Here is a 21,997-nt window from a genome sequence, read left to right as displayed (position 1 = left end):
AACAGCATTGTCTTTCAGATGTTCAGGAACAACCTTTTCTAAGATATTTACCACTAGAGGGGTGCTTTCACATTTTCCTAAGCTTTTTTTTTTTTAAAGCTATGTACTATCTTGATCGTTTTCCTTTTTAAGACTTTGGTGACAGAATTTGTGAGAAGTTGTCTAGTGGGAATCGTGTTAGAACCCCTTTCTCTGCAAGGCTGCCATAATTATTTCAAACCTCAGGAAGGACTAAATACACTTCCAAAAGTTGCATCGTGATATGCTGCAGTATTGTTAAACAGCAGTCTTGTTTCTCAATGAGGGTGGGTGCATAGCAGAGATGAGAAACAACATGCTTTTAATAGCACCTCTGGTCTGCAAAGCACCTTGACGTTCTTGAATACGTGAGGCATCATATGTTTATAATTAAAGGAAAAACTTCATGCTAATGCTTGTGGATAACTGGCATTACGAGGGGTTTTACAAGGACGAGGCGAGCCTGCTTTCCTTTGGGGCAAACCGGCTAACAGCGTCGGCCGAGTTTTCCGTGATTTCCAGTTTTGTTCGCTCACGATGCCCACCTCCCCTCCACCCCCCCAGCCGTCCCCCGTTACAGCTGGCAGACGGGGTCGATGCCGACAGCGGAGCCCTCTCCGCGGCCCCGCTGTTAACAGAGAGACCCGGGCCGGGCCCCCCCCCCGCTCCCGCTGCGCGGCGCCGCGACACTGCGGCGCCCCCTGGCGGGCGCGGCGCAACAACGCTCGGTAGCGCATGGGGCGAGCCACGGCGGGCAGTGCGCGGCGGTCCCGGCGGGGCAGCGCGGCCGCCAGTTCCCCCGCGGGCGGGAGCCGCCGGGGGCGAGGGAAGAAGGCGGACGGCTCCCCGGCCGGGCCGGGGGCGCAGGCAGAGCCCCCCGGCCCCGGCACCTTCAATCTGGGGGCGCAGAGCAGGCGCTGGGCCGCCTTCCAGGAGCGGCACCGGCTGAGCTGCGAGGAGGCGGCGCGGCTGCTGCTGGACGCCTAGTGAGTACGGGGCCGGGGCGGCTCTTCCCGCAGTTTCCAGGCTGAGCCACCCTGCCCGGCGGCTCCTTCCCCCGTTAGATCATCGTCTTCTTGGCAGCATTTGCACAGCAGTAAACACGGGCTTCTGGAAAGCTGCAGAGAAGGGCGAGGGGGGAGGGTGTCCCCCACACGCACCACGGAGAAAGTGGCTTTTTATGCTAAAGCTTCCTGTGGTTTAGGGCTCTCCCATCAAAAATGCCCTTGGGGGCATCGTGCGGGATCAGTGAGGCTCAGCTTCTAAATCTCCACCCATTTCCTGTGCTCGCTCTTTCCAGAGCACAGCACATCATCACCGGGCTGTAATCAGTAACTGTCCGTGGGAGTGAAAATCTGAAATTAAAAGCTTTTTTCCTTTGCATTTTGCGTTTGACCTAGCATGGTGATTCTGCCCAGTTGCTATGGAGGCGTCCTAGGGGAGAGGGAGAAGCACAAGCTCAGAAATTCCTTGATCGTGAAGTTCCTCTGCAATTACAATACAAAATAAAATGAATTTCAACCATTGCGTAGAATCCACTTGTCGCTGCTTTTCCCAGCTTTTAAATGGAGGAATATTAGTAGTGCTGGAGCAGTTGTGCAAAAATTGTGGGAAAATTCAGTTCCCAGAGGGTTGTCTTGTGATGATAATACCACTCGTTTCTATGTACTGTTGTGCACAGGTAATGCTGTAGCCTGGGTCAGCATTTTGACCTGGACTGTGGCAGGGGAGCATATGTTTTGTATTGCATGCGGAGTGTACTTTACTTGAACTGTTGCTCTTCTTTCCTTTTCACCATTTTAATTAAATCAGAAAAGCAATTCCTGCAGAGGACAAAAGCCATTCTCTACCTCACTCTGGCACATTTTATTAAAATACATTTGAGTGGATACATATTCTGGTGTTCTGCAATTGCTCAAAGCAGAATTGAATAATGTAGTATATAGCTTTACTGTTTTCTTGGCCAAAAAAAAATATCATCACAAAACCTCTCTGTTGTTTCTCTCTCCAGTGAATACAGAGGTTTGGTCAAACACACAGGAGGCTGTCACTGCGGAGCCATCCGCTTTGAGGTCTGGGCTTCAGCAGATCTGCATGTTTTTAATTGCAAGTGAGTTTTTTTTTTGTTCCTTATTCTCATAGATGAATATAAGCTCTTATGCTTTTCCAATCAATACCTTAGAGCTAAAAGAAGATGACACAACTGCAGAACATCCTTTGAGGTGTTTCCATAGGGTATACCCCTAATTATGTCCTGATCCAATATGGGAGCAGTGCTGCTTCTGATTTCAGGTGCTGCTTCTTTGGGTAGGACTTCAGGTCTCACACCCATGCTCCTGCAGAAAGTGTCAGGAGAGATCTAATGAATACAGGTGTTCAGCCGTCTGCTTTATGTTTCCTCTAAGTGCAGTGTGCTCAAAGCACATCAATCCTTTTTTAACTTGGTCTTCTCAAGTGAACATTACATCTCTGACCACATGTGCTTCAAACTACAACACTATCTGATTTCAACAGTGATCCCCCTTTGCCTGCAACTAGTTTGCTTCTAGCTCATGGGTGAACTTCTGAACCTTACTTTCTTGTTTGCAAGGTAATTTATGTTAGCAAAACTGGCAAAGTCTAGTTTGAAAGATTAAATGGATTTCTCAGGGCTAGAGTCTGTCCTTGCTATGTCTGTTGAGAGTTGTATATGTGAAGAAAAAATGGCATATAATGTTTGGTGTAGGAGAATACCTTGTCGGTGTAGCTCTGTAGGGTCAGTCTGTTCCATGGGTGTGCTTCGCCAAACACTACTGATACCACGAGTCGACTTTTGCTGCTTACCTCTGTGATGCTAACCAGGAGCCATTTTAGCTGTCAGTGGGATTTCTCTTGTCAAGAGGTCCATGCTAGATCTGATTGCTGTACTACAACTTGTTGGCTGCTTCTAGAAAGGTCTGCTTTTTCTTTTACAGTTGCAGCATTTGCACAAAGAAACAGAACAGACACTTCATTGTCCCAGCGTCGCGTTTCAAGTTGCTGAAGGTAGAGTAAGAATGTAAGAGCATGGCCATGAACATGAGCAGTATAATTCAGTGTTATCCTCAAAGATGCAAGTGCTAGCCAGTTTTCTATCCTAAGTTTGTCTATGGCCGGTTGGGGGAAATGGCTGAGTTTTATGCCATCTGGTGTGGATGTATTAGTGCATCTTATTTAGTGAGCTGATGTTAGAGCTCTTGCAGTTCTCAGACTCGACTGTTATGGACACGTGTATATGCAAAGCACAGGGGTTCAGAAAAGGAGCATGAATGCAGAACTCTGCATCTCAAGTAAAGACATGAAGGCGGTATTTTAAATTTTACATTTCTTACCTACAGGCCCATAGGAAGTAATACACCTATTTATGTGGAAAACTTACATTGCTTTTCATTTGCTTAGGGTGCTGATAATTTGACAACATACACCTTCAACACACATCGTGCCCAGCACACATTCTGCAAGACCTGTGGCGTACAGAGCTTTTATACTCCTCGTTCTAATCCAGATGGTTATGGTAGGTAGAAAGAATAAGCTGTGGTAACCAAAGTTTACCACCAAGCAAACCTTGGATAAAGACTCCATTGGATGCTAACATGACAGCAGTGAGCAGCATGTGTCTTAAGAGTTTGTTCCTAAAGTGCTAAACATCTGGAACTGCAGTCTGAACCTGTAGCTCCTCCATAAGAAACAGTCTTACCTATGATGTGTGGGCTTCTGCCTGTGACAGGTTTCTCATCTAGGCTCCTCACCCTTACAGCAATAGCTGGACTGAGCATGTACCATTCCCTGAGATGCCCCATCCACAGAGTGGTGCAGGCATCTCCCACACTTTATCTGTGAAAAGCAGGTTTCTATGTACTCTGTCTTTCTTCAGGAATAGCTCCCCATTGCCTGGATGATGGCACCGTGCAGACCATTGTCACAGAGGATATCAATGGCAAGGAATGGGAGAAGGCAGTGAAGGAACATAAGACCATCAGAGACATGTCAAAACCCTGACACAACCTTCCAGCAGCTGAACTTGGAGCACTGCTGTGGAACTGTAGTCTGGGCTTTCCTGGGTGAGGGTTGGCAAAATCAATCTCTACATTATTGTTATCTGTTCTCTGTTTCTTAAATAAATCTTTCTACGCTGCCTGTCCCACTCATTTGTGACTTTCAGTTTTCAAACTACCTCTGTTCCATAAACCACCCCAGGGCTGCTATTTTGGTACTTTGCCCTTAGCTGTGCTAAAGTTTAAATCACAATAAACAGAGCAAAGTATTAAAAAAAAAAATAATCTAATCTTTGCTTGCATGGATATTTCCTGTGTTTCAAGTCTGGCTTATAAAGATGTCCCATATAAGATAATCTCTTGCTTAGGACATAATACTAACTTACACTGTTTTTTCTCCATTGACTTCAATGAACTTACCATGGATTTAATGTTAAAGAGGATCTGAAAGAGCTTAGCAGGCTCAAGCTCAGTAAAGCCTAGGCTCAGGTTCAGTAAAGCACTGACACAGGTGCTTAGCTGTATGCAAGAGAGGGGCCACTGAAGTTATTCACATGATTAAGTACTGTTCTGCTTAAGCCTGGACTTAGTCATGGTCTTAAGGCTGACTAGGCATATGTTTAGGCACTGACTCATGGCCAGGGAACAGAGTTCAACACTGTCATACTCTTACAACAATGAGCACGTACTTCAGGACAACCAGGAACTCTTTGTTGTCTTCAGGAGGAGGATGTGCTTACAGCAACAGATCAGGATCTGGCAATTTGGGCTCTGATCTTAACTATGCAATGACTAGCTGTGTAGATGCAGGAAAGATGCCTCCTGTACATGTAAGCCCACATAAATGAGTGCAAAGGCCCACAGAAATGTTGAGTATTGCTGACTTTGCTCCACCGTGACCCCACAGAAACCCAAATCATTAGTAAAATCTCTGTATAGGCTAAGAAACGAAACCACTGAAAGCTGCTTCACTTACCTTTTAACATAAAGGGAGAGGATCTTTAATTCTTGCACTTGTCTTTTACATAAGTGGAACCGCTTTTGAAACACCTCTTGCAATTTTTATCTCCGCATGTGTTCTATAAAACGCCTAATTACAGTCTGGGTCTCTTGCACCTCATTCTTACATCCTGTTGAGACTCTTTTGAGTTGATCTCGAACCCCATGTTCTGAAGCAAGAAGAAATGCTCATGTTTCATGAGGGATGCTCTGCGAAGGTAGAGCCTGCAACACAATGTGTATGAAAGAAGCAGCAGTAGCAGCAAAGATCAGTGCAATTAGAGAAACTGGTGGGATTTCTGATGTTTTATTCATAAGCTTTGGCTTTTTAAAGTTCTGACTAAATAAGACAGGTCTTGTGGTTCTGGTTTTATCTGTGGAGATAGCATGATCTTTGAAGTGATATCTGGATTTTAGAAAAGCACCAAGAGATAGTCACCAAGCAGTCCTCGCAGCTATATCCTCTTGGGGAAAAATAGTTTGTGCCATATCTTCTCTAATGAAGATTACTCGTGCATTTGACTCCCAATTAGGTTAATCCAAATTTCTTATCCTATTTAAGCTTCTACAGTGAGAAAATAGAGTAGCTGTTAAACCCTGTTCATCTCAATGTATCAGGCAACAAGATATTCAGAAGGAAGTTCATACAGCCTGTTTTCTGTAGTCTGAAAGAATGCTACACAAAGAGAATCCTGTCCTCTTGAGCATGTAAGTTTTCCTTAGTCCTGGGCCTGGCATGTTTTTTTTTTTTTTCACTTATTCTTTTAGTCCTGAAGTTGTGAGCGATGTGTCTTTCACAGAAGGCGGAGTGAATTGATCACCATATAACGTGAGAAAAGCATATAGATGTGGCGAAACCAGAGGAGCTGGCTGCGATGACACCGCATGGCTCTCTAGAAGGAAAAATAGTTGAGAAAGCATTACAAGAACGTTCTTGACCTAATGTGAGGGCAGTTTCCTAGGCGTCCTGTGCGGTTCACTGCCAATTTACAGGGCAGCCCGTTTTCAGTGAGCAGGGAACAAGTAGTGGGAGGTAGAAGGCTGCCTACTCTATGGCGCCAAAGGGCAGGGAGAGGCCTGTCTGTCCCTGTGTCGCTGGTGGTGTGCTGCCTAGTGTTCAGAGGGGTCCTGCTAGAAAGGACATTATCAGCTGCAGATTGGTGCTGTGACAGTTTCTTTGTCACATCTAACTCCTCCTCCCTATGTGATCTCACGCCTGGGTGTTCACATGCTGGGGAAGGAGAAACCTGATAGGTGTGCATCTGAGAATGCTTTGCCTGCTGTTTCCGATCATATATTGCCAGCTGAAACTTAATCTATTTATAGTGCACCAGCTTAGAAAGGTCAGATTTCAGAAACAAAACACACAAGGGAATAACACCACCTTTATCAAAGCAGTTTCCATACATAACTATCTTTTAGCAGCCTCAAAAGCAGGAAAGTTATGTAATTTGTGGATTAACAGTACTGTTTGCCAGGCAAGTATTTTCATGCTATGGAAGGGGAGCTCATCAGATTTGGATATAGGTAACTGTGGCCTAAATGTGTGAGATCTCATGCAGCAAAATAGTTCAAAAAATACACAGTAGAGAAGGGAACTCATAAAGAGCTTTGGATCACAACTTCACAAGCTGTCTCTATCTTTAGTTAGAGCTATGATCCAAGGACGTGGTTCCTGGCACGCAGTCATGCCATTCTTTCACAGGCCACTCTCATGTTCAGAATATTATGTTGGATCCAGCCTCCTTTGAAATACATCCTACATCCTTGACACAGTGTACAACTCAGTGCACTGTGACTACTCAAGATCTCTGAGCTGCAAATCTGCTCAGCCCTGTCCTGCTATCCACACAGCACATGAAGCAACCTGTCTTGTTCATGTTTAACAAATCACTTAAGATCATTCATAAGTGACATTTATAGTCCATGTATATAAATATTTATGAAGTTCTCTATCAATATGACGCTTCTGACTAAAGTCTTCACAACGATGATGAGCTATTCAAACAGGTTAAGCAGGTATCACCAAGCATCTCACCCTGGCTTGTTCAGTCTCCTCCTCTGTGAGTATGAAGAGTGCATCACTGGGCAGGAGGCAGGAAACGGGTACATCCAGGACAGAGATGTACTTCCGGAAGAGATTTACTGATTCAAGCACGAACACACAGCACCCTAGACAAAGAAAGAGAATAAATATTTCAAAACTACAGTATTCTTGTAAGGTGCCCAACTCTCCACACTCAGCAGGTCTTTGCAGGCTGCCCTGTATTGCTGGCCATGGTGATCCTTTTTGTACAAAAAGGGGAGCAACTTCTACTCATGCTTCCACCAGGATCTCTTTGTGCCCAGTGCATGTCTATGATCATTTGTACTGGTTCTTGTTCTGTATGGGGTCTCTGGAAAGCAAAGCTAGCTCTGAATACAGAGGGTTTGGGGGTTTTTTTCTTATAATTTAAATTATTCCTACGTAATTAGACTCAAAGGAAAAAGCACAGATGGCTCTCTGAATGCTGGCACTATATCATATAATGGAAATTTAAAACAGCAGTCTCTGCTTCAGCTACAGAAATGAAATTTCCTCTTTCTACTCCAATTCTTAGCTACAGAAAAAATATTTACAAGATTCAGGAATGGCTGTATCAAATATTAACTCAGGCAGGCAGTTACATTTTAACAGAGTTCCAGAATTCATTGCTTAGATGTAACATATATAAAGATTCTACTGGTGTGGATTTTTTTTTCTGTTTTAAAGAGCCCCCTGAACTCAAAAGTTAATCGCTATTTTTTTCTACCATGGCTAAATTGTCTTCACTGATGAGCTCAGAGCTACTGATGGTCCCATTAAGAGCCTGTAGCTCTCAAGGGAGCTGCTTTGGGATTTCTTAGGGCTTGGAAGCTGCTGTGATTATGCTCCACACTTCAGACATTGTATTAAAGTTCCGCAGAAGAGGCCAAAGTCACAGTTTACACAGGTGGTCAGATACGCAATTAGATTTGCAATGAGATTTTCTTCAGTGTGCCCTTAAACAGCGAAATTATACAAAGGAGACAAAGAACAATGCTGAATTGCTACAACGGCTGCCTAATGGACATTTTAATGTGCGAAGCCTGTGCTCACGTCTAATACTGCTTAAGCTGTTATGTTCATTATGTCCTGAGCACAAAGCAAATTGGTGGTGCTGAAATACCTCTTGGCCCTAAAATGTAAGCAGGACTTGTGTCCTTCTAAGGGAAAAGATTCTCCAGGACAGGGGCAGAAGCGAACATCTTTTCCTAAAGGAACTACACAAGATGTGTTTCTGTGAGAGAGGTGATGATGCCTCTGCTAGGAGCCCTCTATGCAGATCTGCTAGTGCTCAGGAATCTCATCACACAAGGATCTGAACAGTCAACCTGCTGCTAACTTCCCTACTTTGGATATTTGGTAGATCCTTCAGTCTAGCCTCTACCAAGCATAAGATAGGAAAGCAAAACTTGTTGCTCTTACGGTGAATGAATTTCCTGGAGGCACAAGGCCCCACAAGTCTCCAAAGTAGAGCATGGTACTCAAAGATACCCCACCAACACCACTCCTTCCCCAGTCAGGGGAGACACACTGGACCCAGGAACAAAGAACATGCACAGGACGATCCACAAATACCCTCACAAGTGATTTGTGTCCCCTGCCTCTTCCCAGTGATGCTAACTCATTTCACTGCAAAGAAAGGTCTTGCTTTTATTCCAGCCAAAGCCTGCAATGGCAGGACATGGCAGCCCTGATGGACTCCCTCCAGCACATCTCCAGGATCTTTCAATTCCTTTCTTTCTTCTTTGTCCTTCAAGAGAAGGATGTACAATTTGTTCCAACTTTTCAATAGCCTCTTCCACTCTCAAAAGCGAAACTGGAAACTCTTTATTTCAGTATCACAGAGGGCTCCAGGACCATGCTCCCCTTCCAGTTCTCTTTCTGCATTGATCCTGGGACATGACTCCCCAGCAGGGTGGACAAAGCATTCAAAGGAGTTACTTTCTCCTGCTGTGGGCAGCAATGGGCTGGGTTAGAGGCCTCAAGGGAAATCACTGGCACTTCCATCCAGACAAACGCTGACACGAGTCTGTGCTGTGCCAGGAACCGGAGGCAAAGCCCTCCTGAATCTCATGGACATTTGCTGCAGGCCCGGCCTGCCAGGAGCTGCCGGGAGATGGCAGTGTCCACCAGCTGCGGAGGGAGCAGGGACCCACAGCCCGCTTCCCTGCCGGCAGTGCCTTGCCCAGGTTGCCCAGGTTAGGATCACTTTTGGCACCCCTCTGCCCTGAAGTCTTAACTACGTCAGTACTGTGTCCCTAATCCCATCCTGCTGCAGCCTCAGCCATCCAACCCTTGCAAGGTCATCGTGCCCATCCCTGCAGAGCAGCAGCTGTGCAATGCCATCTGGAAGGACCGATGGCTCTGCCAAGCCCTCTGCAGCGAGACCCTTGGACGTGCAGGAATGCAGGCAGCCGTGTGACCAGCGTGGCCTGTGCCACTTCCCGCCTGAGACCCTGTCTCGCTCATGGTCCACCTTGACAAGTGACAGACAGAGCAGTTGCTGTTTAGCTGCCTTAAGGTTTCAGCTTGTTGTTGCACAGGATGCTCTGCAGCGACAAGTGTTCCAGTTGCACACAGAAGTGCCCTGACAGTCCTTTTAGTCCCACTAAAGACATTTCTTGTTTCCCAGTAGCAAACTTGGAAGCAACTTGCGATGTGCCACGAGTTGAGGAATCACTCTTCCCCCGCTACTCTGCAGAGATCCTCTGGGCTGCTCAGCAGGCCCAATCTGTTGGTGGGTAGTTTCAGAAAAAATAATTAGTACAGTGCTGCACCATGGCACAGCAGAGGAAAGGAATAGATACGGATCCCCTTGCTCTTGTAGTCAGCATTCCCACTGGCCACCTGTTTGCTTTTCAGTGCTTACAGGGGAGGACAAGGCTAGAGCAAACATGGGACAATGGGTCTTTCCTTTCCTGAATGGTTGTTAATGGACCCTGGCAATGCCACATGAATTCCTGCTTGCAATGATGGGAAGAGAGGCCTGGAGTAGGGTTACCCACCACCAATCTGTGAAGCCTGGGCTGCTCTATTAACAAAATGTGCTCTCCCTTTCCTCAATTTTTTTCCCTAAGAAATATTAATTCATGCAGCAATTATGCCCTTTTGTTCCCCAAAGCTCAGCAATAAGGGCTCAAAACAACAGCAAGTGATTTCAGTATTGATCAGTCTGACCTCCTGGGCCCCCATCGGTCACATCAGGCAAAGCAATGGCATTCGAGCCTCACAAAATGAAGGGTACTGTAAGAGTCTTCTGTGTTAAGTGATGTGACAAGGATCTCCACATGCTGACAGCAAAGGCTTCTCCACATGGGAACGTGAGATGAAATGAAGCAGGGAAGGAATGTACAGTTCAGGGAGAGATGGAAAAGGGTTCAGAGAAACAGGCTGCTCCCTGCCAAGAAGGGTAAGAGAAGTGCTGCCATTGATGAGTCTACTCCTGTGACACCAGCAGGTGAAGCTTTTCAGAGCCTGTTGTGACTGTGACCTGGGCAGGATGGGATTAACAGTGTAATACAACCTCTCTAGGTTGGCAGAAAGGGCAAGATCAATATAGCTAGTGGATTAGGCCTAGAATAGAAGTGCATGAAGCCTGCAGCCTGTTTGGCTTGGCTTCTACTTCCAAATCATTTATGCAGCAAGTGTGCCTAGAATGAGAAGACTATAGGCAGATCTATGCATGCTAAAGGCTTGCACTGCTCCTGACAGACGTTAGCACACCAATTCTTTCAGAAGAGCGCTGGTTATAGGTGGATGGGGCTGGTAGTAGGGGTGGATGCATATCCAGCCACTGTCTCGGCTTCTTGAAGCAAGCCTATGTGTTTGTGCCTGGGCTGGAGAACTTGGTTACAGATTATAAAAAGCCTGTTGTATTTATGCTGGCTAAAGGCATTAGAAAGCAAAGCAGGATATTTAGGGTGCTCATTTGCATACCACTGAGGCAATGCAAGGCTTAGCTGGGTTTTGCATTTGCAGAGAGATTTTCTGTGGATTCCCTGATCACATGGGCTTACACAGGTTCACCCAGAAATAGTTCTCTCTTACCAACAGGAGAGCAGCACATTTCCATGGCCTGAACATGCCTTTCAGCTCTATCCAGACAGCCTCAATCCCAGCATCACTCTTTTTTCATTAAGCCCCTCTGATGCACAGCCCTGCACGCCTGCCAGATCAAATTATAAATACTGGGAATTTCAATGAGACTGGAACTATATTTGGAAAGGCTTAGCGTAAGCAGCAGCATGGGAGCTCCCTGTTCCTTTGGTGTTTGTAGGTCATGTCAGATGTGATGTAATCAGAGCAGCAAGGCTTTCACATAGCTTCAGGAGTCTCTTGATGCTGCTAGAGAAATGGAAATGTTGTCCGTACATGGGTCTGTTTCAAACCTGAACCAATTTGAGGCACAGCCCATATTCAGGGCCACAGTTTATCTAACAAACCTGCACGAACAGCACATGAAGGTTGTTCAGTGTAGATAAGGCCTGACATCTAGCAGTGACATCTAACCACTGCAGTTCCTTGTTCTTTCTCTGCACTGCACACAGAGAGCTCTCTGCTGCATCCCAAAGCTGAACAAAGATGAGGTCCTAGGAAGAAGTTGGCATTAATACTCCTCTTGAAGAGACTAGAGTCAGAACTCAGTTAAAGGGCATTCTGCCATCTTGGCTCATGCTTTCTCCATCAGATCTTGGTCTGCAACTTGCTGCTAGCAGGGAATTAAAACTGATTTGCTGTGACACATTCAAATCCTACAATTATTCGGGAATTAGCATTAAAGAAATACAGTCTGGATGGCTGCTGAGGGAGCAGGAGGCTGACTGGGTGGGCCTGGTTAAGCTATCTTCCTATGCTCTGTCCAAACAGCTGACAGCTTTGTGCTTAAACTAGTTCCACAAATTTGTCCCTGAGTCAGGCACTGTCTGCTAGAGATAAGGGCTGCAGATCTACTCTGGGACAGCAGCTAGAAAAGGGGGTCAAGAGCAACCTGCTTCTGTACTTTGCTTCTTTCTTTTCCCTACTTGTACAGAGAGTTTCTCAGAGACACTTGCTTGTTTACAGGTGAAAGAAGCCACTCCAACATTCCAACAACTTGTTGTGCCACTGCAGATTTCAGATACCTTTCTCATACTGACTACATTTTGATGGAAGCTTAGCTTGGTACATGCAACCATTTTTTGCTGAGCTAGTAATAGTTTCTGAGGCCCTTGACACAAAAAAAGAAAAAACCCAAAACCCACAACCGAAAAAACCCGAACAAACCAGCTTACAAGTAAGATGTGACCAAAAACTCTGGGACTGAGCCGAAAGACTTGGAAATAGCACTCATATTCACACAAGACAGCAAGAGGCATAGGCCAGACACTGAATCACGCCACTGAGACAGGACTACCCCAAAGGACAGAAAAGTGACTGCAGAGAAGCCTGAGCTGGTAAAAAACTGCGGGAAGATAAAAGGGCAAGGAAGAGTTCAGCTGCAGGTTTCATTTGCATTGCAAATAGAGGCGAGTTAGGCAGATGAAACCCTGGACAGAACATTAATGTAAACGATTGCCTAATACCTGCAGGGTCATAGATGCATAATGTGACATACCTTCAGGTAACTTCTGCTCTGAATGCAGGTACCTGTGAATGAAGAGAAACATAGGGGTAAACACTCAATGAAGTTATTAAAATCCTGATTTTACAGGTATGAACTCTGTACACTAAATCAACCCTTTTCTCTTAATACACACACACATATACAATGGCTAATCTTATAAGAAAGTTCAGGAGCCGACACTGGATGCACACATCAGGCATTGGTAAGTCTCATTCTCCACACAATTCTGCCATTACTTTCCTCATCCTGGCTGCTGGGACACAGCACAGATAAGCTCCATAAATCCACCTCGCTCTCAAACTTCTCATGTTGCACTAAGGAAAACTGCAAGAGGCTGCCAAAGGCTATTCAATTCTGAGAGCAGTGGCTCCTTAAAGCCTTGTGTCTGCTGACCAGGGACATTGCCTCAGTGGCAGCTCCTGTTTGGGGACCAGCTTCTTTCTTTCTAACCCATGCTAGCACTGGGACATCTGAGAAGCTGCTCTGACTTTTTGCTCACTAAGACTGTGATCCCTTCATGACTTTGTTCTGGGAAGTCTCTGTAGCAAAAATGCATCCCTTGGAAACAGAATGAGGGGACCAACCAGCACAGGAGATGTGAACAGTCATGGTACTTCCATCAAGAAGTGTAAGCAAATGATCCTGATATGGTGAAGGCATCAGAGGGTATTAGCTTCAATTCGTTTTTAATTCTGTTGTTTTTCCTGCTCTAGCCTGTGGTTCATGGCTTCAGAGCACTTACGCTCACATCACCATTTTCATCACCTCCAGATTTGGCCCATCACAGGGATGGGAGGAAGCAGGTTTCCAGCAGATGGCACTCAGAGCTGTCCCACACCCAGGCTTGCTCTTCCATAAGAAAAAAAAAATATCTAAACAATGGAACATTTGCCAAAAGGAGAAAGGAAATAAAAAAAGAAAAGTTATTTAACCCTGTGTAATATTTAAAGCGATTGCTATCATCTTATAGTGGTGTATTTAACGAAGGACAACGTGACAGTTCATGTGTAAATCAACCAGGATAAAACATACATTATATGTAAACTGTTATGTTTCTCCAGTCACTTTCAAACTAGGATTATCTCTGGCTATTGGTTAAGTTCAAGGAAAAGGATTAGCTACACAGGCGTAGACAAAATAGGAAGCACGCAGTAATGAATACCCAAAGCAATTCAAAGCAAAAGTCAAGCCAGAAATGCAGGTCATGGCAGAACTCAAACAGCAATCAGAAGACATATGCCTTAAATAGATTCTCCTGCCAATGGTCTCCTCTTCTCCAGAGCCGAAGATCTGTAAGCAGTACCATTTTCTACTAAACAATGGCCTTGTAATATTGAGTTGGCCACCTTCTACCCCACTACTCAAGTCCTACTGTTCTGACAAAGATTGTTAAATGTTGCCTTGTAAACATTACCAGCAATTTTTCAGCAGGGGGATGGAGGGGAGGAAGGTTTAAGTATCTCCATTAATGTCTGCCTTGCTCTTCTGCCAGAGGTTTCTTCCCCCACAAGTAGAATTTGGCCACCCAAAGAAGTGATTCAGCACTTGCTAAAGCTAGCAGGGTGGGAACTTTTTAAAACAGGCTCAGAGAGATAAAGCAGTGAGTGGTTGTGAAATTTGGCTAGCTATTCGAAGTCCTAGTGTCTGTTCTGGGTGTGCTGCTCTACCATGGAGGGACCTTCAAAGCACTAACTGACAGCAAATTAAAGGATGTGCAGAGCTGCTCCAAGAGTGAACTAATAATAACCATTCCCAGCCACTAGAAACAGAAGCAAGGAGAGATCGAGTTCACACGGAAACGTTTCAGCAGAAGCAGAAAGCATCTTCAGCAGGGAAGGAAAGTTTGATTCAGCATCAAATTAAGGAGTTTGTGCTTATATAAAGGTTCAGGGAGACACAAACTGTATTTTGGTTACTGAAAGGTCCTCAAGGCTGCTGCCAGGCAGACCTGACACTGATCTGGAAGAACAGGCATGAAGAAACCGATTCTCCTCTCATCCTTTCTGTCCTGAGCCAAATGCTTCAGTACTCAGCAAGGCTCAGTGCAGAGCTATGGGAATGGGCTCCACCCAGCTGTAATGCTGCAGAGGAATTGCAGCTTTGCTGGTTTGTATTTCTCAGGCAAGACATGGCAATGAACTGTGGTTGCAGAGAGAGAAACACAAAACTCTACCTCCTGCACACGTTCACAAAACTAGCCAATCCTCTCCCAAATCAATCTTCTCACTCCCATCTCCACCCTGCTGGAGCTGTCTCTGTGGGACACTTCCAAGTAGGGGAGAGGTTGCAGCTCTCTGTTGTTGCCATTTTGGGAATGTTGTTTTATAGATTGGACGTGCTGCGGTTTGGGTGAAATGAAAGAGTTTGGCATAAAATCTCAAAAAGTCAAACACAAACAGGCTCTTTTTCAGGAGCTTTTTCCATGTGTTTTTTTCCGGAGCAACTTTTTATAAATTCTTTTTAAACATAAAGTGATCTGAGGTGGCTTGTTCCCACCCACCCACCAAGTGCTAGAGGCCAGCTGATTACAGGGCACCTCTCATGCACCCTCTTTATTATGCCTGTGGTAGGTTCAGATCCATGTTTGAAGGAAAGTGATACCCTCTGCAACGAAGAACTTCAAAAGGCTGAGACGTCTGAAGGCACCCACCATTTCTGCACTGCAAGGACTCAGCACTGGCTCCTCCCTCAAGGACCAGCTGCATTGAAAGCTATTGCTGTCTGTAGGTATCAGCTACATCTGCTCAGCAGAAAAACTGAAATGGTCCAACGACTCTCACCCTGCAAACTGCAGGACTGAGATAGCTGTCAAATTCCCTGTCTTTATTCAGTCATCCTCAAGGAAAGATGTCAGCAAAGTGAGTGGGCTAGCTCCTAAGAGGCACCGACCACTGATACCTCCCCATGATGGCAAGAAGGACCAAGTCAAGATGGGGCTGAAAGCTCAGTCTTGGGGAACACAGAACTCCTCCAGGACAGAAGCAGGACTGACACCCTGGTGGGTGGATTACAGTTTTGGTGATGTTCTGTTTGATGATAAATTGTTCACTGAAATCAATGACTTCACTCTTCAAATAGTCTCCCATGCCGAAGGCAAAACCTTTCACCGAACTGACGGCGCTGGCTGCTGTAGAGCACTGGGGAAATACAATTTTGAAGAGCATGGCAAAGAATGGATGTCTTAAAGATGCATTGGGGCTCCATTTAGGATCCTAACCTCTAATCTGCCCAATTAATCTGATGAAACAGATGTGAAGGAGGAAGAACAGCCAGTCTCCTAGGAATCATAGAGACATTAGAAGGATATACTTGCCAGATGTTGAATGTTTGCTATCTGGAACGCCTCCTCCCTCCCTAACCGGACTTTCTGGCTCCATTTCCATGCACCCTGAACTACACCATGTAGCAACATGCAGTTTGTAAAACACTATTCAGGCACTCTGTACTCACGCATATTGCAGTGGCAAAAGATGCTTCTGCCAGTCAGAAAAAAAGGTGTTGATGCAGAGATCTTCCAGTTGACAGAGCTGCTCTGTGGCTCTGTGCTTTGATCCCTGCACTGTCTGGGAGAAGAATGTGCAGTGTCACTGCTCCACTCATGCTGCTAGCAGCCTAGTGACGCTGGGAAGGACATTCCTTGAGGCTGTTTCTTTGGAAAAAAAAACTTCTTTAGGGGGGGAATCCTTGTAATGCTGGTGCCCTGAGCTCAACTTTATCCTAACAGCTCTCAACAGTATCATGGAAGGGCACTGGGATGAATGAACTTAGTCAAATTAAGGAAAGAGGGAGCAGGGGTGAAGGAATGAGATAAAATCTAGGACAACAAACCCAGCTATGGGATATATGCCAGGCATGGGGCAGAGTCCTCTGAGGGGAAGGGACAGAGTCTCAAAGGGTAAACAGAGGACGACAATTCTGTCTTGACCTCATGGGGGCAGCCTGAGTGCAATCACAGCCACCACTCCTAAGTTCCCCTGGGACATTTAGGATCAGTAAAACAAAACACCAGAAATGAGCTGGACTGTGAAAGGACAGGCTGAAACACAAGATACTGGAACCTGTTATTTCTTCAACACTCTTCTTTATTTTGCAGGGAACCTAGAACTCCAGCAAGGGCTAAACAATCCCAAACAAACACATCAATGACAATGGAAATCTTTTTCCAAGACGGAGCAAATGATAACCAGTTTTGAAAAGAGGATTTTCTGGGAAAAGGCAAGGGAAATACAAAACAGCACCCTCCTTTAAAAACATAAATGAGATGCCACTCATTTGAAATGCACAGGCTACAGCTGCTGAAAAGGAGCGAGAGATCAGAGTCCCATTCTAGCCCATCAAATAAAAATGGTAGATGGGATACCATTCACTATCATCAGGCTAATCACCCAAAAACCAGCTTCCTCCCTGCTCAAAACATCCTTAAAGACCTGGCCTTGGAAACTCAATACAAGCAGAACTGTGCTTTGTTGGGATGTAATGCAGTTGATGGCTTTTGAGAACTGTACCCACTGAGTCTGTGGGATTTGGCTGGACAATGCATTGTTCATTGTTTCAATATACTTATTTGAAACTGGCATTTAATCAATCCTTCTCTTTCAGGGAGCCTCAGTGCAACCCTTCTGCACAATGCTATGTCCCACGGCATTCATAAATGGGGCATTCAATAGTCAGGCTGTGACACGTAAGTGCAACAAGGCATCGGTGGCACTCAAGCTGCATCATAATCAACTCAAGAGTGATAAAGCACTAAGCTCCCAAATATTACCACTGCACAGTCTCATTTACAACCTACCACTGAGTTGGCGAATGTTTCATCTTGCAGGACTGAGAGGTGTTTTTCCAAACGGAATTGACGAGAATAAGCTCTACTAATGATTTTTTGATGTAGCTTTTTATATGGCATCATTGATATAAGTTTTATGGATGCAGTTGCTATAACAACATAATGCACAGTGGTTAAATATAGCAGCTCCTATTTTCCACTCAGTTTGCTCTGCCCTAAGCAGACAAGGAGTATTCTTTTCTGTTCTAGCTGGGATGAAATGGATTTGATAGCTCACTGAAGAAAAAAAGTGGTACAGTCCTTCCTCCCCCTCACAAACACCATTCCTCTCCACCCTAAGCAAGCCAGCAAACAACAAAACCAACAGCCCCCATTTGCCAGGTTACTGGGCAGGAGGGCTTGTTTAAAATCAAAATGCACAATGACTCATGCAAAACTAAACCACCTCGATATTACATGTGATCTCAGTGCAAACACTGTCTTTTCAAAGTGCAGGAAAGAGAGGTTCTCAAATATTCCTGTCACGTATTATTTACCGTGCTTATTACCGTAGTGCCTAGTGACTGGCCAAATGCTGAGAGGGGAGTAAAGTGACCTTGATGTTACTCAAGACCTGCTCTTGTGGATGCATGTAAAGGATCCAGCCTCTCTTGCCCACGTGGAAAGCTCCTATTTTGGGGGATAAGAGAGAATGATGTTGCCAAATCAAGGTGACAGGGAAAGAAGTAGAGCTACAGAGGATTGCTTCCAATTCTCCCTTCTTTGCTACAGTGGGATTTTCTTGGGTTTGGGTTGTGTTTTTTTTTTCCATCTGGAAGCCAGAACTGAAATACTCCCAGGGGAGACTGAAATCAAATAGCAATTTGTGCTCCTCTCCCATCCTGTTTTTTCTTATTTTTCCCTTGCAGAAGAACAAATCCACCCTCAAACCTTGGCATTTCACAGTTCCTCCCAGATCTGAAGCCTAGACACATAGCAGCAGCTGGACTCTCTGCAAGCTGTCAGGAAGAAGGTTGCTGCAAGGGGAAGGGCACACTTCTTCTGAATAGTTCCTGCTCGTTTGAACATAACCTCTGTTCCAGACACTAGAAAGAATATTTATGCCCTTAGCAGATAATACTGAGCATCTGCTCAGCTATGACCATTTCCTGAACTGTTTTGTTCCTTGAAGCTGTTCAATAATTTGCACCTCCTGAAGCAAGGAGTCGTGGGATGGGTCACACAGCCTGTTCTACCCCTGCTCTTGCAGAAAGTAATCTCTTAGGTAGTGAGCACAAGTCTATCTCCCACAGACCAGGAGCATCCAAAAGAGCTGAGGATCACTGCACCAGCCCTCTCCTTCACCCTTTCTGCTTACAGCCACAGTGGAGGCAGAACCCTGCAGACCTTGTTTAAAGATGGTTAATAAATACATTGCACATGATACCTGGAGGGGAGAGTTCATTTACCTTTTTCTTGCCATGTAGCACTGGGGCCCCAGGGGCAGCAACCGCTGCTTTGCAAAGCCCTGCTGGCAGGGAGGTACGTGAGAAGCCTCAGCGTATGCTCCCAGTGCTGCCTGTACTAGCCAATATGTGAGAACTCATCAGGGCACTGAAAATCAGGAGTGATACAGTCACGCTCTACTTCCCCCATGACACAAACTGAAAAATAATGAGGGCAAGCAAGCCACTAAAAGATAAACTTAACCTTTCAGTGGCCACAGCACCATTCTTGCCACATGCACATGACTGGGCGACCATGCTTATTTCTGCTGATTCAGGACTGGGAGAGAGACAAGACACAAACCAGCCCTCAGTTATGAGATCTGCTTATACTCTGGTATCCCTATCAGCATGTATCTCATCAGCCCAGGACAACGTTCTGCTGTAGGCTAAGGACTAATGCAAAGGTCTGAGTTCAAGGGACTTGCAGATAATGAATACTTCCGAGTAACATACTCTGAGACGAGAAGAGGGTTAACATCCCCACTGCACACACAGGAAACATAAAGCACAAAGTGGGAAAGTGATTTCTGCACAGCCACAAAGCGAGACAACAGTAGAGCTGGGATCAAAATTGAGAGTTTTCCTTAACTTTCTCATACATAATTCAGCTGCTAGCTTGTTTAACCTGTATCTCTTCAGGATGTAGGGGGACACCTAACAATCTGCCCTCCATTCCTATTTGCAGGCCATACAGCAACTGACTGAGCAAACAGAGGTCCAGGCAGCTGGAAGCTCTCTAGTCCCTCTGTGCCAATGGTGTGAGCATCGGTCATCAACCTCTGTTCCTCACTCACTCCTCAAATAACACTGTGCTGGAAAGCATCTCTCCAAATAGCCTAAACAAACACACTGTTTGCTTAACTCCACCTCCTTTCCTTCTCTTTGGCTATTTCAGAAGTTGCTGGGAAAAGCCATGATCCCCTCTAACACTGAATTCCAGCCATCAGATAGCATCAAAGACTTTCAGCATCTTCCCAGAGGAGCTCAGGAGGTCACAGTACGGGTTCTGTGGCACTGCAGCTTTCTCTAGGCAAGTGAGAAAGGCAAATCACTGTGATGTTGTTAGCAAAGAGAGCCAGACAGTTATTTGAATTGCATAGATGATTCAGAAAACAAACGGGTGCTAAAAATACAAGATATACTTGCAAAGAGTTCTTCTCATGCCTGGGAAAGGCAGGGGCAGCTCTGGAGGAGATCTTTCTTGGACACAATGAGGTCTGAACGAGCAGAGGGTTAAAATAAAATACAGTAGCTGTCTTGCCAGCAAAAATTGGGTGATTCTAATACAAGGGATTTTTGTCTAGCAACCTTCCCACATCACAGCACAGAGACAGAGGTTCTCAGAATGTAAAGAGTAAAGTGGTGAAGGAATGAATTGACTAAGGAAGACTGGTAAATAGGGACAGCTCCAGTGAAAGAGCAATGTCCTTGTGTCAGAGAGGTAAATTCAGGTACCTGGACAGGATGACAACATCCTCTGGAACAGTGGTGCAGAACTTTCCAAAATCCAACTAACACCAGCTCAGGCATCAGCTATTCACAGTCTCCTCAAACCAGAAGTGCAAAGTGATCTGTGGCATATTTCAGTGGGATCAAGGACAGGAAGAGCAAAGAGGGCTCACTGAAAGGGAGACTGGCAACGCATCAGCAGATGGAATAATAAAGGATGCTGTAGGTCATTTACAGAGCTGTAAGAGTTTCTCCAAACAGTATCGTGTCCCACAGCCTGGCACTCAGTTATATCACTGAAGTTACCACTGCTTTTGGGTCTAGCTACTAGTTTTCTGCCTACACTCAAACACCATATTCACTCTGTAACACTACAGTGAGGCATTCAATGAAGCATGCAGAACACTGTACCTTAAAGCAGTGTAAAGAGAAATGTGGTTAGCATGACCACTCACTCCTCCTGCATCAAAGGTTACCACCTGCAATAAAACCACAGAACAATTAATCGTTTTGAAGAAGGAGACCGTGCAGTTACTAACTTTGACATTCTAACACAGCACTGTCCAGCCAATTGTATCTAGAGAGTTGTTTTTGTGTTGCACAATGAGACCTTGTGTGTGAACTCCTGCTACAGAAACACAACTAAACAAACACACTCTGGAGCTAGATGACTAGACAGACTAACAGCTCGAAAAACAGAAAGATGACAAATACCATGTTCCCACTGGCAGGATGCACTTGTTACTTATTACAGGGCCAAAAGGTTACTTTCAGAGTGATCTGTTGCAAACTTGTTCCAAGAGGTCCAGCTCTATGAATCACTCTCTCCTGGATTTGAGAACATACTAGAATGCCTGCAGATTACAGCGTGAAACTATAGTTTGTTGTACTGTGAATCAGGACATATTGCTTAAGCAAGAGCAACACAATCATGTACTACTGTCCTGATTGTAACGAGGCTTTATCACAGAATAACATAGTGATAAAATAATCTGATATGAGAATAAGCCTTTTTAAAGAATCAGCTGACTGCACTTTTTGTACAACCAAGTCAGGCTTTTCGCTGAATGAGAAGATCATATTGTTTATTGCTTCTCTGCAGGGAGAAATGGGAACTTCATAATGCAGAAGTAATGTGTGAATACAGCACTAACATGTCACCGTCCAAAGCACAGAATCCTTGGCTCCCTGCCCTCAAACCTACAAATAATTTGTCGGGTGAAGCATCCACCCTAAGGACTCACTCTGCCCAGTACTGTGAAGTGGGTACTTAAAGGCTCCTGCTTCCACCCTAGGAGACAAACTGGCAGCACAGTGTAGAGCAGACAGGGTATGTGTGCTGGTAGGCTTTCCAGATGGTGAAAGTGACAGTCCTTGGACAGCCTAAAGTTAGGGTTTTGCTCTGGGAGAGGCCAGGCAGCAGAGCTCTCCACAGCTCCCTTCTCTATGACCAGGAAGAAATCAAAAGCTCCCCACATTTCAATCAATGTCTGCTTCCTTGCCAGCTTGTTCTCTCTTCAGGGAAGGAAATGCTACTGCCTGGCTTACTCACCACAGCTCCCTTCTCAAAATCTATTTTAT

General features: G+C 45.3%; 2 protein-coding genes across 4 annotated transcripts in view; one reads left to right on the top strand and one right to left on the bottom strand.

The window, feature by feature from the left end:
• Window positions 1-730: 730 nt before the first annotated feature.
• On the top strand, window positions 731-4,180 carry CENPV (centromere protein V). The gene is made up of 5 exons (XM_030027450.2): window positions 731-1,004; window positions 2,030-2,128; window positions 2,973-3,042; window positions 3,436-3,550; window positions 3,911-4,180. Exons 1-5 carry the CDS (start codon window positions 754-756, stop codon window positions 4,033-4,035), a joined length of 660 nt encoding a protein of 219 aa, XP_029883310.1. The 5' UTR covers window positions 731-753; the 3' UTR covers window positions 4,036-4,180.
• Window positions 4,181-5,321: 1,141 nt separating this feature from the next.
• The window catches only part of PIGL (phosphatidylinositol glycan anchor biosynthesis class L), a 62,794-nt gene continuing 46,118 nt past the window's right edge, over window positions 5,322-21,997 (bottom strand). Inside the window, exons 4-9 of one of the 3 annotated variants that reach the window (XR_005933331.1) lie at window positions 20,828-20,895; window positions 16,148-16,260; window positions 13,463-13,569; window positions 12,689-12,720; window positions 7,069-7,202; window positions 5,757-5,923 (exon numbers count right to left, since the gene is read on the bottom strand). Coding sequence is in view for 1 of the 3 variants with exons in the window: in XM_030027448.2 (XP_029883308.1) it covers window positions 5,825-5,923; window positions 7,069-7,202; window positions 12,689-12,720; window positions 20,828-20,895 (333 nt within the window). In the remaining 2 variants the exon portion in view is untranslated. Of the gene's footprint in view, window positions 5,924-7,068; window positions 7,203-12,688; window positions 12,721-13,462; window positions 13,570-16,147; window positions 16,261-20,827; window positions 20,896-21,997 lie in introns of all 3 variants that reach the window. The other 2 variants (XR_005933332.1, XM_030027448.2) reach the window with 2 other exon arrangements.

This window comes from Aquila chrysaetos, chromosome 10, assembly GCF_900496995.4.
Source record: "Aquila chrysaetos chrysaetos chromosome 10, bAquChr1.4, whole genome shotgun sequence".
NCBI classification, from domain to species: domain Eukaryota; kingdom Metazoa; phylum Chordata; class Aves; order Accipitriformes; family Accipitridae; genus Aquila; species Aquila chrysaetos.
The sequence above is the reverse complement of the archived record's forward strand: the minus strand, read 5'-3'. Positions and strand labels throughout refer to the sequence as shown.

What these genes read in the sequence shown, in the direction of transcription:
- CENPV (XM_030027450.2), top strand. Translation starts at nt 754, where the DNA reads ATGGGGCGAGCCACGGCGGGCAGTGCGCGGCGGTCCCGGCGGGGCAGC. An exon ending in CGCGTTTCAAGTTGCTGAAG is followed by an intron (nt 3,043 to 3,435) that starts GTAGAGTAAGAA and finishes TCATTTGCTTAG; the next exon opens with GGTGCTGATAATTTGACAAC. An exon ending in TTCTAATCCAGATGGTTATG is followed by an intron (nt 3,551 to 3,910) that starts GTAGGTAGAAAG and finishes GTCTTTCTTCAG; the next exon opens with GAATAGCTCCCCATTGCCTG.